The sequence below is a fragment of the Bombina bombina genome, chromosome 7 (genome assembly GCF_027579735.1).
Source record: "Bombina bombina isolate aBomBom1 chromosome 7, aBomBom1.pri, whole genome shotgun sequence".
Classification (NCBI taxonomy): Eukaryota; Metazoa; Chordata; class Amphibia; order Anura; family Bombinatoridae; genus Bombina; species Bombina bombina.
In genome coordinates, this window is record NC_069505.1 from 509,975,829 (window position 1) to 509,991,776 (window position 15,948).

The window sequence follows — 15,948 nt, forward strand, 5'->3', positions numbered from 1 at the left end:
ACCCAGGAGCAAAGAGACCTTGACGTGGTTCCTGGGCTTAATAACCCTTTTGACCAGATGCAGTAACTAACTCTTTCATTTTTGCTTTAAATCTAAGCCATATATTGATATATATTGTAATAAGTAGTAAAATAATATATTGGTAAAACATATCAAAGATTAAAGAAAATTTAAACTTAAAAGTTAAGTTTAAAATGATTTACCAAAGAAATTACATACACTCAACGCTTTTTTTGTCTTGATTTTATTCAGTTTAGAAAACTGAATTCAAAATATAATATTTGTCACATTTCAAACACAAAAATGTTTCTTTTCTGTGAACTTCCAAAATATTACTCATGGCTAAACATTAGAATATTGCCTTTCATGGTACAATGCTTGATGCCCAAAAACTCAGATTTGCATGCAAATATTTATATTCTTTTAGAATATACAGAAGATTTCCCAATTTATTTCAAGATTTATTTTTTTTAACCAAAATATTTCCTGTTTTCAAAAACATTGAAAATGATTATGTAAATTTTTTATTTGAAAGGAACAATAAAGTAATTTTAATTTGTTGCATCCAAAAGATGACATTTCAAAATGTATTACATTTTAAAATTAAAAGGAACATGATATCCAAAACTTTTCTTTCATTATTCAGATAAAGCTTGCAATTTTAAACAACATTCCAATTTACTTATATTATTTAATTTGCTTCATTCTCTTGGTAGCTTTTGTTGAAAATCATATCTAGATAGCAACTAGCACCGAGCTCCTGAGCCTAATTGGTAACTGGACTTATATGCCTACAAATGTGTTCATCTAGCTCCCAGAAGTGCATTGCTGCTTCTTCAATAAAATTTACCAAGAGAATGAAGCAAAATTGATAAGTAAATTGGAAACAGGTTTAAAAATATATAAAAAAATGTATAATCTATCTGTATCATTAAATAAAATAAATAATGAATTCATTAAAATACTGGGGTTTTCTCTCTTATGAATAACATTTTAATGTCTCTACATTTGCATGGCCTGAATCACTACCAAAACATTGATTACATTATTAGTTTGCAGCTTCAAGATAATTACTTTTCTCTTACATGTCTTCTACTGTGCATGACCAGTAATGATTTTCGACTAAATCCTTTGCCACACACAGAACACGCAAATGGTTTTTCTCCTGTGTGAACTCTTCTGTGTTGAAAAAGATCCGATTTTCTGCCAAAAGATTTCTCACATTCAGAACACTCATATGGTTTTTCTCCTGTGTGGTGGACTCTTCTATGGTGAAAAAGATCTGAGGTTCTGGTAAAACATTTCTCACATTCAGAACAAGTATATGGTTTCTCTCCAGTGTGAGTCCTAAGATGTTGTACAAGATATGAATTTCTAGCAAAACATTTCCCGCATTCGGAACATGGGAATGGTTTTTCACCGGTGTGTATGGCCTGATGTCGGACAAGATTTGAGTTTTTACTAAAACATTTTCCGCATTTGGAGCAAGAGTATGGTTTTTCACCTGTGTGCATTCTCTTATGTACAACAACCTCTCGATTACTAGCAAAGCATTTCCCACATACAGAACATGAAAATAGCTTTTCTCCTGTGTGCAAAGTATGATGTCTAACAAGACTTGAGTTACTACTAAGACATTTCCCACATTCCGAGCATGCAAATACTTTTTGTCCTGTATGAATTGCATTATGTTTAAAAAGATCAGAATTTTGATTAAAACTTTCCCCACAATCCGAACATGCAAATGTTTTTTCCGATACCTCATCCAACACATGCATGGAGTTTTTAGCATATTTTTTAACTCTTCTGTGAACTCTTCTATGTTTGAACAGATCTGCGTTTCTGGCAAAGCTTTTTTTACATTCAGGGCATGCATATGGTTTCTCTCCAGTGTGAACTCTAATATGCTGTAAAAGATATGAATTTCTTGCAAAACATTTCCCACATTCAGAACATGGAAATGTTTTTTCTCCTCTGTGCATAGACTGATGTCGAACACAATTTGAGTTACTACTAAAACGTTTTCCACATTCAGAGCAAGAATATGGCTTTTCTCCTGTGTGCATTCTCTTATGAACAACAAGCTCTGGGTTACTAGCAAATCCTTTCCCGCATACAGCACATGTAAAAAGTTTCTCTCCTGTGTGTATGGTGTGATGCCTAATAAGAGTTTTTTTATCGCTAAAACATTTGCCACATTCCGAGCATACAAATGGTTTACACCCAGCATGAATTCTATTATAATTACTATAATGGGATTTTGTAATATCACGTTTGCCATAATCTGAACCTGCAAAGTGTTTTTCTGAGATATTCAATCTTTTATTTACAACATGCATTGAGTTTTTACCAAATTTCCCATTTTCCGAACGTGAATATGTTTTTTTGTTGGAGTGTTTTTTTCTCTTATGTAGAATAAAGTCCGATTTTTTAGAGAAACATTTCTTACACTGTAAGCATGAAAACGTTTTTTCTGATATAGAGTTTCCGGTGTCACACTTCCTACATTCTGGACACGCAATTGTTTTGTCATCTGGGTCAATTGTCTGATTCTTAAGAAAATTTGAGTTGTAACTAAAACATTTCCCACACTGAGAACAAATAAATGTACATGAATTAGACCTTATCGCTGTGAAATTCTTATTTATTTCCTCTGTCTCAGTCTGTTTATTGATGTGCTGGTCCAAATAAGTGTCTGGATATTCCTCTTCCTTAATTATATTTGATTTCTTTATATCATTTGTAGTATGATTTGCTTCTTGATAATCCACACACATACTGTTAGCTTTCATCACAAAATAAGGTGGATTGCGCTCACTGGTAGATGCATTTATGGCAATCAATAAATCTGTTAAAAAGAAATATATACCTAGAGTAAATTTCATATGCATATTCCCAATATTACAAAAGATCTGCATGCAAAATAAATGTTTTAAAAGTAATTAAAAGGAGATCAAAATCTTTTTTTAGATCATGTAAAAGTATGATGCAAATTCAACAAAGAAGAAATAACTTATTTTGAATTTTTTCTCTGTTAATCATATTTTTGATCTTAAATTGCAAACTTCTCAAAGCCATCTGTTGGACTCATTGGGGCCGATTTAACATTGTGCTGGCAGACACGATTCGCTGTAGCGGATCATGTCTGCCGCACATCAATAAATGCTGACAGCATATGCTGTCTGCATTTATCATTGCACAAGCATTTCTAGTGAAATGCTTGTGCAATGCCGCCCCCTGCACATTCACTAGCAAGGGGTGTCAATCATCCCGATCATATCCACACGCTCGTTCACAGTAGCCTGCCCACTCAGTAGCTATGTGCGCACATGCACGTATTGTCATGATTCGGATCATTGCTGTGTCGCCACAGCTCTCGGATCTGTCTTCTTCCTCTGCCACGTCACGTTGCCTAGTAACGTGACGCAGTCTCTCTTAGACACACCTCCATGACGTCACACGGCTCTTTAAATCTTTGACGGGACTTTTCCTCGATGCTCGTTGGATTGCCTTCCTGCTTCCTGGCTATGTGCTTCATTTGTGAGTTTGTTTTCTGCCAGTCTAAAAGTGCAACAAATATTTCAACTAAAAAAGAAACTAATACTGATAACTGGCTTTTACAGAAGGCAGATTTTTACAAATGTGGAGGCAGACCCTGTAAAAGTTGTAATTATGCTTCAACTGGTGGCACGTTCACATCCACTAATACAGGCAAAGTGTATAAAATTAGAAATAGAATTAATTGCAATTCAACATATGTCATTTTTTCATAACTTGTGGTTGTTGCAATTTTCAATAAGTAGGACTCACTTCAAGATTTTTAAAAGATAGAATTAGAGAGCATCTGCTGTCATTAGAAGCAGAGGTTCCTAAAATTCCAGTGGCAAAACATTTTGCCAAACATGTTGGGGGTTCTTCACTCTAAATTTCAAGGTATAGAACAAGTGATGCTAAATGTGAGAGGAGGTGATAGATATTTGGCTCTTGATATAAAATAAGTTTTTTTTATTTACACTCTCCAAACAGGAAATCCTATAGGTATTAATAAAAGCAGTGATGTTAAACTGTTTATAGACCGGAGCTAAATTTTCTATATTATTCAATTTAGTATTACAACTTCAAGTACTTTTCCTATTTGGCAATTGGAATTAAGGATCTAACGAAATGTATTAAGTGCACTATGTAAGGGTAATTCATAATTATCAAGTGCATTTATCTTTTATACACTACTATGTTTAAGCGCCTATGATAGTATTACTTATAGAATCGAAACTCAATTTGCTATTTAACATCATAGTTGGTAACACACTAAAAGTTAATGACCCGGTCTTGTATGTGATTTAAGTATATATGAATTTCTTTCCCAAGATTTTAGGTATGTATGTACATAATTCAACATTTTTTAGTGTGTAGTTGTTTTTGAGGTATTTTTTTATATGTGTTATTGCAGCAGCGTTATACATCTGAAATTGCAGGTGTGTGTGTTTCACCATAATTTGAATATACTGAGAGATACTAGTGTATCTGGCCAATCATTGGTTTTGGTGAGCAACCGCACCTGCAATTTAATGCTTGCAACTTCACCTGTCTGACAGCTCTGATGAAGTCCTGTTAAGGCAGGAAACGCGTCAGCTGCAATCTGTTTGCTGTGCCCTTTCATTCTTTTTAAGATTTTCCAATAAAATGGACGTTTTAACTTGCTCATACTCTCCTGATTTATGATTTTGGAATATCTTTTTTTGTTGTGTCTAAAAGTGTTACCGACCTCTGCTTTGCCTGACCACTCTATTGGAATATCCTCAAACCTGCTGAAAGTAACTTTGACCTCTGCTTTGCCTGACCACTCTACCTGTTTTAAAGTGATACTGACCATTGCTTTGCCTGACCACGGATTATCCTCTGCCTGCTATGAAGTGTTACAGACCTCTGCTTTGCCTGACCATTCTAACGGATTATCCTCTCCCCGCTTTAAAGCTACAGTACATTGTTTTTCAAAACTTCTCATCAAGTATTCAGTTTTCCGTGGTCCTGCATCATTTGTGAGTACTCAGGTTTTCGTTATCCTGCATACTAACTTTTTCTTTCCTGAGTTGGTCCCATCCTGGGTTTTTCTCAGTGTGTTAGCGTGTGTCAATTATCACTCTAGCAATTGGGCCTAATCCTGGACTGATTCTTTACGGCTGACAGAACATGGACCCCACTGAGCTACCCAGAGCCATGACCCACCAGGGACAATGATTGGGATCTCATGCTACACATTTACAATCCCTGGATTCCAAATTGGATCAAATTGCTGCTTTGCTACAAAGTTTGGCTACCCCAATACAAACTAACCCTACCTCACTAGCTTCTTCCACTCCTACCATAACAGCTGTCCTTCCTCAAGGGCATGTAAGCCCCAGGATACCCCTTCCCGACAAATATGATGGCAACAAAAGAGGGGTTGATTCAATACAAGGATTGAAGCGTGTACACTTATTAGCACTCACATCTCGTGGTGATGTGGCTTTAAATTTAGAACCTCTAGTGCCAAAAGGGGGGACGGTCTATGCCGTAAAAATAAAATATAACCTTTATTAGGATTGTTAAAAAAGATTCCACAAAACAAACATAAACATATGTGAATTAAAAACACTTAATGTTGAGGAGGATAATATCAAGAGGATATAGATGCTAAACGTAGCTGTCTGTAAGGAGAGTTATCTCCAGGCTTATGATTAGGGGTATTCCTGGTTCCCTGGATGTCTCCTAGTTATAGCTACTGCTGTATGTGATATATAATGCTTGTGAAAATAATGGTACTATTTCCTGGTTCAAATATTGTAGTTATTCATGGTCTCAAAAATCTTTTGAAAATAAATTTATTTTGCAGTATAGTACCTATAAATATAATTGTATATGCTTCTCGGGCATGTGCTTTTGGTTCTTTGATATTAATGCTGCTAAAGCAGTGATATTATTAATGCATAGCACTAGTTATTGTGATACTGTTGAATTATCACTTTCTGGACATATAGTTGCTATCGTGAGCTTGTTATATACCTCCCATTTCGAAGGGTTAATTTGGCTAAGTTCTTAATACAGATAAGATAACCTATTGAATTTGCATAACTAAAAGGTATGCCCTAATAGTATTAGCTATGTAATTTTCCGTTATTTAACATAAATATATAGCTATTATAGGGCTGTATGCAATTTTCAACGTTGATACAAATGTTACTATTAGAACATAGCGTTATACAAGTCCACACAGTGTGAATTGTATCCAGATTATTGGTCTATGTTTTTATGGAGGTATTTGTTGTTTATCCCCCAGTATTTTATACTCTGCGTTATGCAGATTAACACAATGTCAATTTGTATTCGGATTATTCCGATTGTTAGGCTATGTTTCTCTGAGGGTATTTAGCGCATATTCCCTGGTGCTTGGTGCCAACAATATCAAGTATTTCAATGCTATGGATATCTTGCACTGATATCAGCAATTGTGCTGCTATTAGCTAGAACTTTAGTACAATTAATCTTTTAATTTAATAATGCACTCATTCATTCATCATTCGTACTCAAATGCCCAAGAGCTGCACAAAGTCAGCAACTATTAGTTAAATCCCATTAGCATAACTTGCTATAATCGTAAGATATACTACGGTTAGCTTTATATTTATAGTTAGTTCAATATTTTCATTTATGTGGCGGTCCACCTTACATTCATACACTTGGCTTGCTAGCCGTTCTATAATGCTTAGGTGTAGGCTAGTCACTATAGTAGTTTTCTAGTGAGCTAAACTATATTGATGTCCTCTAAAACGTAATACACCTAACTTCAACCTTTTTACTTATAACTTGGCAGTGCGCCTTCCGTAATTGTAACGCTAAGGTTTCAGTGGTGTAACTAAATACTATATCCTGATTTCAACAATAGCAGTTAAAAAAGTTTGGCTTAAAGCCTAACAACATATTCAAAGCTTTGAATATGTTGTTAGGCTTTAAGCCAAACTTTTTTAACTGCTAATGTTGAAATCAGGATATAGTATTTAGTTACACCACTCTTTTGTAGTACAAAAAAGTACACAGCACCCAACTCTAATATTATAGCAAGGTTAATTACCTGCCTCAATTATTATAGAGCATCTCAAGGACACCGGATAGTAGTGCTATTTAGTCTCTCTCTTTTCTTTCGTTTGAAATATGATGGCAATCCTGAGGACTGTCTTGGTTTTTTGAATCAGTGCCGCCTTCATTTTCGTAACAGCACTGCGCTGTTTACTACACCTTCCTCTAGAATAACATTTCTTATTTCTTTGATGAAAGGAAAAGCCCTGGCCTGGGTATGTTCTTTATTGGAAAAGAATGATCCTATTCTCCAAGATGTGGATTCCTTCCTGTCCATATTTTCTTCTGTTTTTGACAAGACTGGGAGATCCTCGGCTGCTGAGGCCGGCCTTTTGGATCTACGTCAGGGAACACAGTTGATGGCTCAGGATGCTATTGAATTCAACACTCTTGCGGCCGAGACCTCTTGGAATCCGGGAGCCCTAAGAGCAGCATTTGGTAAAGGGCTCTCTGAACGTCTCAAAGACGAACTTGTATTTCTGGATCTCCTAGAATCACTTGAGGATCTAATCAATCTTTGTATCAGGCTTGACGCAAGGTATAGCGAACGACAACAAGAAAGAGAGAGAACTTGCAAGCCTTTGTCCCTTCTTTCCGTCTAGCACCCCGTTTCTCCAATCTAATATCCTCTTCTCCCTCCTCTTCAGATCAAACGGAACCTATGGAAGTTGGTACCATAAAATAACAAAGACCGAACGCCAGAGAAGACGCTCACTTGGTCTATATGTCTATACTGTGGCCTTAATTGACACTTATTGAGGGAATGCCCCACAAGACCAGTAAAAGCCAGAGCTTAACTCCTGTTCGAGGGAGTTAAGCCAACTATAATTTTCTTCCCTCAACAACAAGCTCTTTGTGCCCGTAACTGAACCCAGGAGACCGCAAGATCTATTCCCAAGGCCTTATTGATTCCGGTGCTGGAGGTGTGTTCATAGATTCTACCTTTGTATCCACACAGAAGATACCTCTACGTTCTAAGGGTTATTCGGTCAAAGTCTCCACTGTCAGCGGTGATCCGTTGGATTCTGGACTCATTCAGTATTCTACTAAACCTTTACGGTTTTCCGTAGGAGTTCTCCACTCTGAATCAGTTTTTACATCATTCCGACTCCTCAATTTCCCATAATTTTGGGTCGACCCTTGCTCCAGTTACACAACCCAACATTTTACTGGGCTCAAGGCGAACTCACTTCTTGGGGATCTACATGTTTTCACAACTGTTTACATTATCCTGCCAAACCTCCTGTCACTATAGCACATGCCATGGAATCTCCTAGTTCCTTACCGACTTCCTATCTGTACTTTCTTGATGTGTTTTCCAAAAAACGCCTTCCTTTGCCCCGTGGAAAGACCTATCCACTATCCAGACCCGAAAACCTCGCCCTGGAGGAATATATCAAGGACAACCTGGCTAGAGGTTTCATAAGACCGTTATCACCAGTGGGGGCTGGCTTCTTTTTTTGTGGAAAAAAAAAAGGATGGAGGCCTTCGGCCCTGTATAGATTAAAGAGGTCTAAATCAGATTACTGTAAAAAACAGCTATCCTCTACCACTTATCCCCGAACTGTTTAGTTACCTGCAAGGCGCTACAATTTTTACCAAATTGGTTCTTCGAGGCGCATACAACCTCTTCCGAATGCGCAAAGGGGATGAATGGATGACAGCTTTCAATACTCACTTTGGGCATTATGAATACCTGGTCATGCCTTTTGGGCTTTGCAACGCCCCCGCAGTGTTCCAACACTTTGTGAATGAAATTTTCCGAGATTATTTGAATATCTTTGTAATTATCTACCTTGATGATATCCTCATCTTTTCTCAAATTTACCAAGACCATGTATCCCATGTCAGGAAAGTACTTAAACGACTTAGAGATAATAATCTTTTTGCCAAGATTGAAAAATGTTCTTATCACCAGGATACTGTTCCCTCCTGGGATACGTAATATATCCAAGACAGGCTTTGAAATGGATCCTAATAAACTATCGGCCATTATCGAATGGCCTAGACCCAACTCCCTTAAAGCTCTCCAATGTTTCCTGGGGTGCCAGTTATTACAGGAAGTTAATCAAAGGCTTTGCCATCATTACGGTACCTCTTACTTCCCCTAACAAGAAAGGGACAAAATTGCAAAGAGTGGTCTCCGGATGCTATTCAGGCTTTTGAAGCTCTTAAAAAGGCTTTTTCTTCTGCCCCCATTCTTCATCATCCTAATCCTGAACTCCAGTGTATCCTGGAAGTGGATGCTTGCTCAGTAGCCGCAGGTGCAGTCCTTTCTCAACGTATTCCAGAGTCTTTCAAGAGTCATCCCGTCGGTTTCTCCAAGAAGTTCACCTCTTCTGAATTAAATTATTATGTGGGCAACAAAGAGTTGTTGACTATTATAAAATGGCCTTGGACAAATGGAGACATTGGTTAGAGGGTACTACTCAGCCCTTCTCAATTCTTACTGATCATAAGAACCTTCTCTACCTCCAGACTGCCAAACGCTTAAATACCCGTCAGGCTTGGTGGTCGTTATATATTTTTCCCGTTTCCACTATGTTCTATCCTACATACCCGGCACGAAAAATATCAAAGCAGATGCTCTGTCAAGACTGTTTCAATCCACTAATTCTCTACTTCAAGAACCTGGTAATATCCTCCACCCTCATGATATCATAGCTCAACTATCAGTCTCTATTTTGCAAGATATACAAGCTGCTCAAGAGAATCTCCCTTCCGACTGCAAACCTCCTGCTGGCCTACTTTTTGTTCCTGAGCGCCTCCGCTCTAAATTGTTACAATTGGACCATGACAATCTCCTTTCTGGACATCCTGGGATCAGCAATACTTCATGGAAACTCAAGCAATACGTCTGAAGGCGCCCTTTAGAACAAGATGCCAAGGATTATGTTTCTGCTTGCACTGTATGTGCATCTAACAAGACACCACATCATCTTCCTTCTGGTTTGCTTCAACCTCTACCAATTCCTCACCAGCCTTGGACCCATTTGTCCATGGATTTCATCCCTGACCTCCCTCTCTCAGCCGGAAACAATACTGTTTAGGTCATAGTCGACAGATTCACTAAATCTGCCCATTTTGTTCCTTTGTCTGGGTTGCCCTCTGCCAAATCTCTTTCCAAACTTTTTATTCAGCATGTTGTGAGATTGCATGATTTTCCAATATCGTCTCTGACAGAGGGGTACAGTTTGTTTCTCAGCTTTGGAGGTCTCTTTGTAAACAATTTGGCACTACCATTTCTTTGTCTACATCTCATCACCCACAGTCTAATGGCCAAACTGAGAGGGTCAACCAGTGCTTGGAAACATATCTTAGACATTATGTAGATAATCACCACTCTAATCACCACTCTTATTGGACCTACTTCTTGCCTCTTGCTGAATTGGCTCATAATGCGCGCTACAATGCTTCCCTGAACACCTCACCCTTTAAAGCAGCTTACTCATTCCAGCCTAGAATATTTCCTCTTAACACCTCATCCACTGAAGTACCCACTGCTGATCGTTCTGTTCGCAGACTGTATCGTCAATGGCGGAATATACCCGCCTTCTCCTCTCCAAAGCCTCTAAAAGATATAAATACTATGCTGATCGCAAATGGAAAAAGGCCCCCAAATACCGTTGTGGAGAAAGTTTGGGTTTCCACACGACATTTTCATCTCAAACAACCTTCAACTAAACTGGGTCCCCGCTATGTCGGTCCTTTCCGTATCATGAGTCAAGTGTGCTCCAATGCTTAACATGTAGCTCTACCTAAGACTCTCAAAGTCCATCCGGTATTCCACATCTCTCTCCTTAAGTCGAGCATCCACAATAAATATTCCAAACTAAAAACCAATCCTCCACCTCTTCTAGTCGATGGACAACTTGAGTTTGAAGTCAGTCATATAATAGATTCCAAACTTTGTGGCAAGATTTTGTACCATCTTATCCACTGGAAAGGCTATCCTGTCACGGACCGTTCTTGGGAACCAGCCCGTCAGGTTCATGCACCTGCTTTGATCAAGGCTTTTCATAAGGCCCATCATTCCAAGCCCGGTCCTATCCCCTGGAGGGGTCTTTGAGGAGGAGGTGCTGTCATGATTCCAATCATTGCTGTGTCGCCACGGCTTGTCTTCTTCCTCTGCCGCATCATGTTGCCTAGTAACGTGACGTGGTCTCTCTTTGACACACCTCCATGACGTCACACGGCTCTTTAAATCTCCAGCTGGACTTTTCCTCGATGCCCGTTGGATCGTCTTCCTGCTTCCTGGCTACGTGCTTCATTTGTGAGTTTGTTTTCTGCCTGTCTAAAAGTGTTACCGACCTCTGCTTTGTTTGACCACTCTTTTGGAATATCCTCAAACCTGCTGAAAGTGACTTTGACCTCTGCTTTGCCTCACCACTCTATTGGAATATCCTCAAACCTGCTTACAGTGTCTTTGACCTCTGCTTTGCCTGACCACTTTATTGGAATATCCTTAAACCTGCTAAAAGTGTCTTTGACCTCTGCTTTGCCTGACCACTCTAACAGAATATCTTCTACCTGTTTTAAAGTGATACTGACCATTGCTTTGCCTAACCACTCTAACGGATTATCCTCTGCCTGCTTTAAAGCTACAGTACATTGTTTTTCCAATCTTCTCATCAAGTATTCAGTTTTCCATGGTCCTGCATCATTTGTGAATACTCAGGATTTCTTTTTCCTGCATGCTAACTTTTTCTTTCCTGAGCGGGTCACGTCCTGGGTTTTTCTCAATGTGTTAGCGTGTGTGTCAATTATCACTCTAGCAATTGGGCCTAATCCTGGACTGATTCTATACGGCTGACACGTATAATTTGAATATGCTATCAGATTGGTTGTGGGGGTGATTTATCTTTTGTGGGTGCTCAGCCTATTTCCAAGGGTGTCCCTGCAACGTTGAATGACGTCGACAATTTAAGTTAAATATTTTCAAAATTTATATTCACTGGTTTGTGCAATTATAAATGCAGACAGCGTATGCTGTCGGCATTTATCATTGCACAAGCATTTATAGTGAAATGCTTGTGGGTATCCGATCGAGAGGATTGCTGTCCGCCGCCTCAGAGGTTGCGGCCGAGTTAAGGAGCAGCGGTCTTATGACCGCTGCTTCTTAACTTACATTTCTGGCGAGCCTAAAGGTTTGCGTGGAAACTGCTGCATTCCCAGCATCATAAATCGGCCCCCTTATGCGAGTCATATCAGAGTGCTACCGAGGTAGAATTCTGTAAGTATGCACAGCTCCTGCACAAGGTCACTGTGGACAAGGCAACATCATTGCCACTGTCATTCTGTTTGAGACACAGCAGCCTATAGAAGATCAGATTTAATACATTACAGGTTGAGTTAAAAGTGAACAGAATGATACCTTGCAGTAATACATGTAATCACAGTTGATGTAATATCCTGCAATTGAATGCAGAGATTGTGCACCAGGAATATGACCAAAATGTTCAAGAACAGCTGACAGCATAAGAAAATAACTGACAGGAGCCTCTGGCAAAGGCAGTTTAATTCACAATCAAACCCACAGTAAATGCCGCCATATAACTTGATATATTACATTTAAAGGCTTTATTTCAACACTTAAACCGACAATGTATTCTACTAAAAAGCATCAGAATGTAGTATTGCAGTAATAAACAGTACAATGCCCAGATATTGATTAAGCAAGTGAATATAAATTTTGGAAATATTTAACTAAAAATGTTAACGTCATTCAACGATGCAGGGACACCCTTGGAAATAGGCTGAGCACCCACAAAAGATAAATCACCCCTACAACCAATCTGATAGCATATTCAAATTATACGTGCATGTGCGCACATAGCTACTGTGAGCGAGCATGCATGCTAGCAAGTAAATGTGCCGAAACAAAGATGGGATCTTAGAACACTTGTTATGCTAACCAATCATATTAACGCACTGGTTGTCACAGTGATTTTGTTTCATGCAGGTTACTTCCCCAGTCTACAATGTCTTGCAAGTTTATGAGTCTTAAAATGCGATTTCCTTTGTTTGAAACCAAACTGCTGGCAATGAGTCTGGCTCAAGTATCATACATGCTATGACATCCTCAGCTTGTAGCACATGCATGAAGCCAACACACATACAGAGTCACAGAAGGCAGTAATAAAAATACAGCATAACATTCATACTGAATTTGTTGGCTTTGGGTATTGGTTTTGTCACTGAAATATTGTATAGTTAAATATTTTAAAAAAATATACAAGGATACAGTATTGAGATATCCGACACACATTAACAGATGATTTGCAACACGTACAAAGTTACAACTGATTATAACATCACAGGAGACATGACTCTGGGTTTGAATGTGGATTAAGTGGTTGGATGTGAGGCCAGTAGACTTGCCACTCGACAACCTTTATTATCATACTTTGGATTGATAGAGTGGTCAAGCAGCCCCAGATGATACACACCACCCTCTTCTCATTGGTATAATTCCGAAGTACACCTGTGGTTCTGTCTGTCTGGTGTAGGTTTTGCCTCTGTGGGGACATAACTCCACCACTGCAGGTCCAAGAGAATGTGGCGTAAGGGCACCAGTCACCCCACCATTTGGTCATATCTTCATCCCGCACCTTACTGCTTAGAGTGGTCAAGCAGCCCCAGCTGATATACACCACCACCATCTCCTCATTGGTAGAGTTCCAAAGTGCACCTGTGATTCTGTCTGTCTGGTTTAGAGCAGGTGTTTGTAACTCCACCACTGCAGGTCCAAGAGCAGGAAGACTAAGAGACCCACTCTCCCCACAAGTTGGTCACATCTTCCTCCTGCACCTCACTGCTCAGCTTGCTTAGTGTAGGTGGCATTCCGGTGTGCTGACAGAGCAGGGTGACATGTAGCACCATGGAGGGACAACTGAGAGAAGCAGTAGTAAGAGCCTCAGCACTGGCTGGAAAATATTGCTCCTTTTCTAGATGACCAAGTAATTACAGGCTCTTTTTTTTCCCCCATGGCTTCAAAATTTCTAGAAATTTTTACATCTCTAGCTCACATGCTTGGGCACAATAGCATACTGCTAGATTACTAAAACCAGACCGGTTTTCCATCGTTTTGGAAGGGGCTGTCTGCTGCTTGGACATGTGATAATCATATAAAGCTAAAGCTCCTTCATTAGGGAGCATGTACTGGTCTAATGTATATGCAAAAATAACATATATTGGGTAAATAAAATGTGATATTTGAAGATGAAATAAGTAAAAACTTTTTTTTTTATTAGAAATTTAACTGAATAAAGAAGCTTTATTTTCAATAACACCGAGTGCATTCATTTGGATAAAGTTGCTAAGCAGAGTGTTTAACATCTGTAAAGTATCCTTTAATAATATAATTTTGTTTGTAAAATATGCATTCTTGTTTAGTCCCTGAACACACCCCTTGAATGTTTTATACCGTGGCCAATCAGGGACAGATTTAAATAATCTCCAGCACGTATCAACCAATCAATGTGCAGAATGTAGGAATGTCAGTGTTCTGTATTCCACGGAATGCACACCTGTGTCTCTGGAGGGAGTGGACATACCACAATTTTCAGATTAAAAAATTTAAACTTAAAATAAAAAAACAGTAAAAAGCTGGTAAAATGAAGCATTGCACATTTTTTTATTAAAACATTTTATGGGAATAAAACTTCAAGTTCAATGTTCTTTTAAAATAATAATGTCAGCAAATAAAGGGATATGAAACCCAACCTTTTTATTTTACGATTCAGACAGGACATACAATTTTTAAAAGTTTTTGTTTTATTTTCTATTATCATATTAATTCCTGTTGTGTTTATATATTTTATACATGGGCTCATTTGAGGAACATTATCATAGAGTTTTCATGATTTTTTTTTTAATTTTCTATTTATATTAAACAATTCTTATAACACAATCTTTGGCCGTTTTGGATTATGACTTATGTTTTATTATTTAAGATCACCAATATTGTATATCAATTAAGCTTACCATTATTGTTTTTTTTATCTGGTGACTTATTTCAGAGATATATATATATATATATATATATATATCTATATATATATATCTATCTATATCTATCTATCTATCTATCTATCTATATCTATCTATCTATATCTATCTATATCTATCTATCTATATCTATCTATCTATATCTATCTATCTATATCTATCTATCTATATCTATCTATCTATCTATCTATATCTATCTATCTATATCTATCTATCTATATCTATATATCTATCTAGATCTATCTATCTATATCTATCTATATCTATCTATCTATATCTATCTATATCTATCTATCTATCTATCTATATATCTTCACTAAACACATAAAGATTTTAGCTCTTTAGCACTCCTTTTCTCACACAGATGTGTAGTCAAAGCAACCAAAATCCAAATAGGAAGAAACAGAACTATTGGTGGCATTAAGTAAAGAGAGAAATATGTAGGACATTAAGGTGCACTAAAGACTTCTGGGATTTGTAGTTTTTACCTGCTCTATGAAGGTACAAGGCTGTATGCTCTACTAATTTATTGGTAACAGAAGAGTGTGAGAGATACAAAGGTGAGGGCTAGAGAGCCAATCAGATGAGAAGAGATACAAGAAAGAGAATTATTTGATAAGGAAGAGACCGGGTAAGGTAGGCACGTGAATACCACTAAAATTATAAAAAAAGTGTTTGAGACACGTCAGTAGGCACAATGGTCTCAGACAAGCATGGCCTATATAAAAAAAATCTCTTGCTATCCCAGTAGGCCAGTCTGTACCTGCTCAGATATGCCAGAGATGCTTATGTTAAACTACGCCATATTTGCTTGTGCCTAGGGCA

General features: G+C 38.0%; 1 protein-coding gene across 1 annotated transcript in view; it reads right to left on the minus strand.

Moving 5' to 3' along the window:
* Window positions 1-505: 505 nt before the first annotated feature.
* The window catches only part of LOC128666914 (gastrula zinc finger protein XlCGF26.1-like), a 55,839-nt gene continuing 40,396 nt past the window's right edge, over window positions 506-15,948 (minus strand). The window contains exon 4 of the mRNA XM_053721729.1: window positions 506-2,848. Within this exon, the coding sequence (XP_053577704.1) occupies window positions 1,071-2,848 (1,778 nt within the window). The 3' untranslated portion in view covers window positions 506-1,070. The remainder of the gene's footprint in view (window positions 2,849-15,948) is intronic.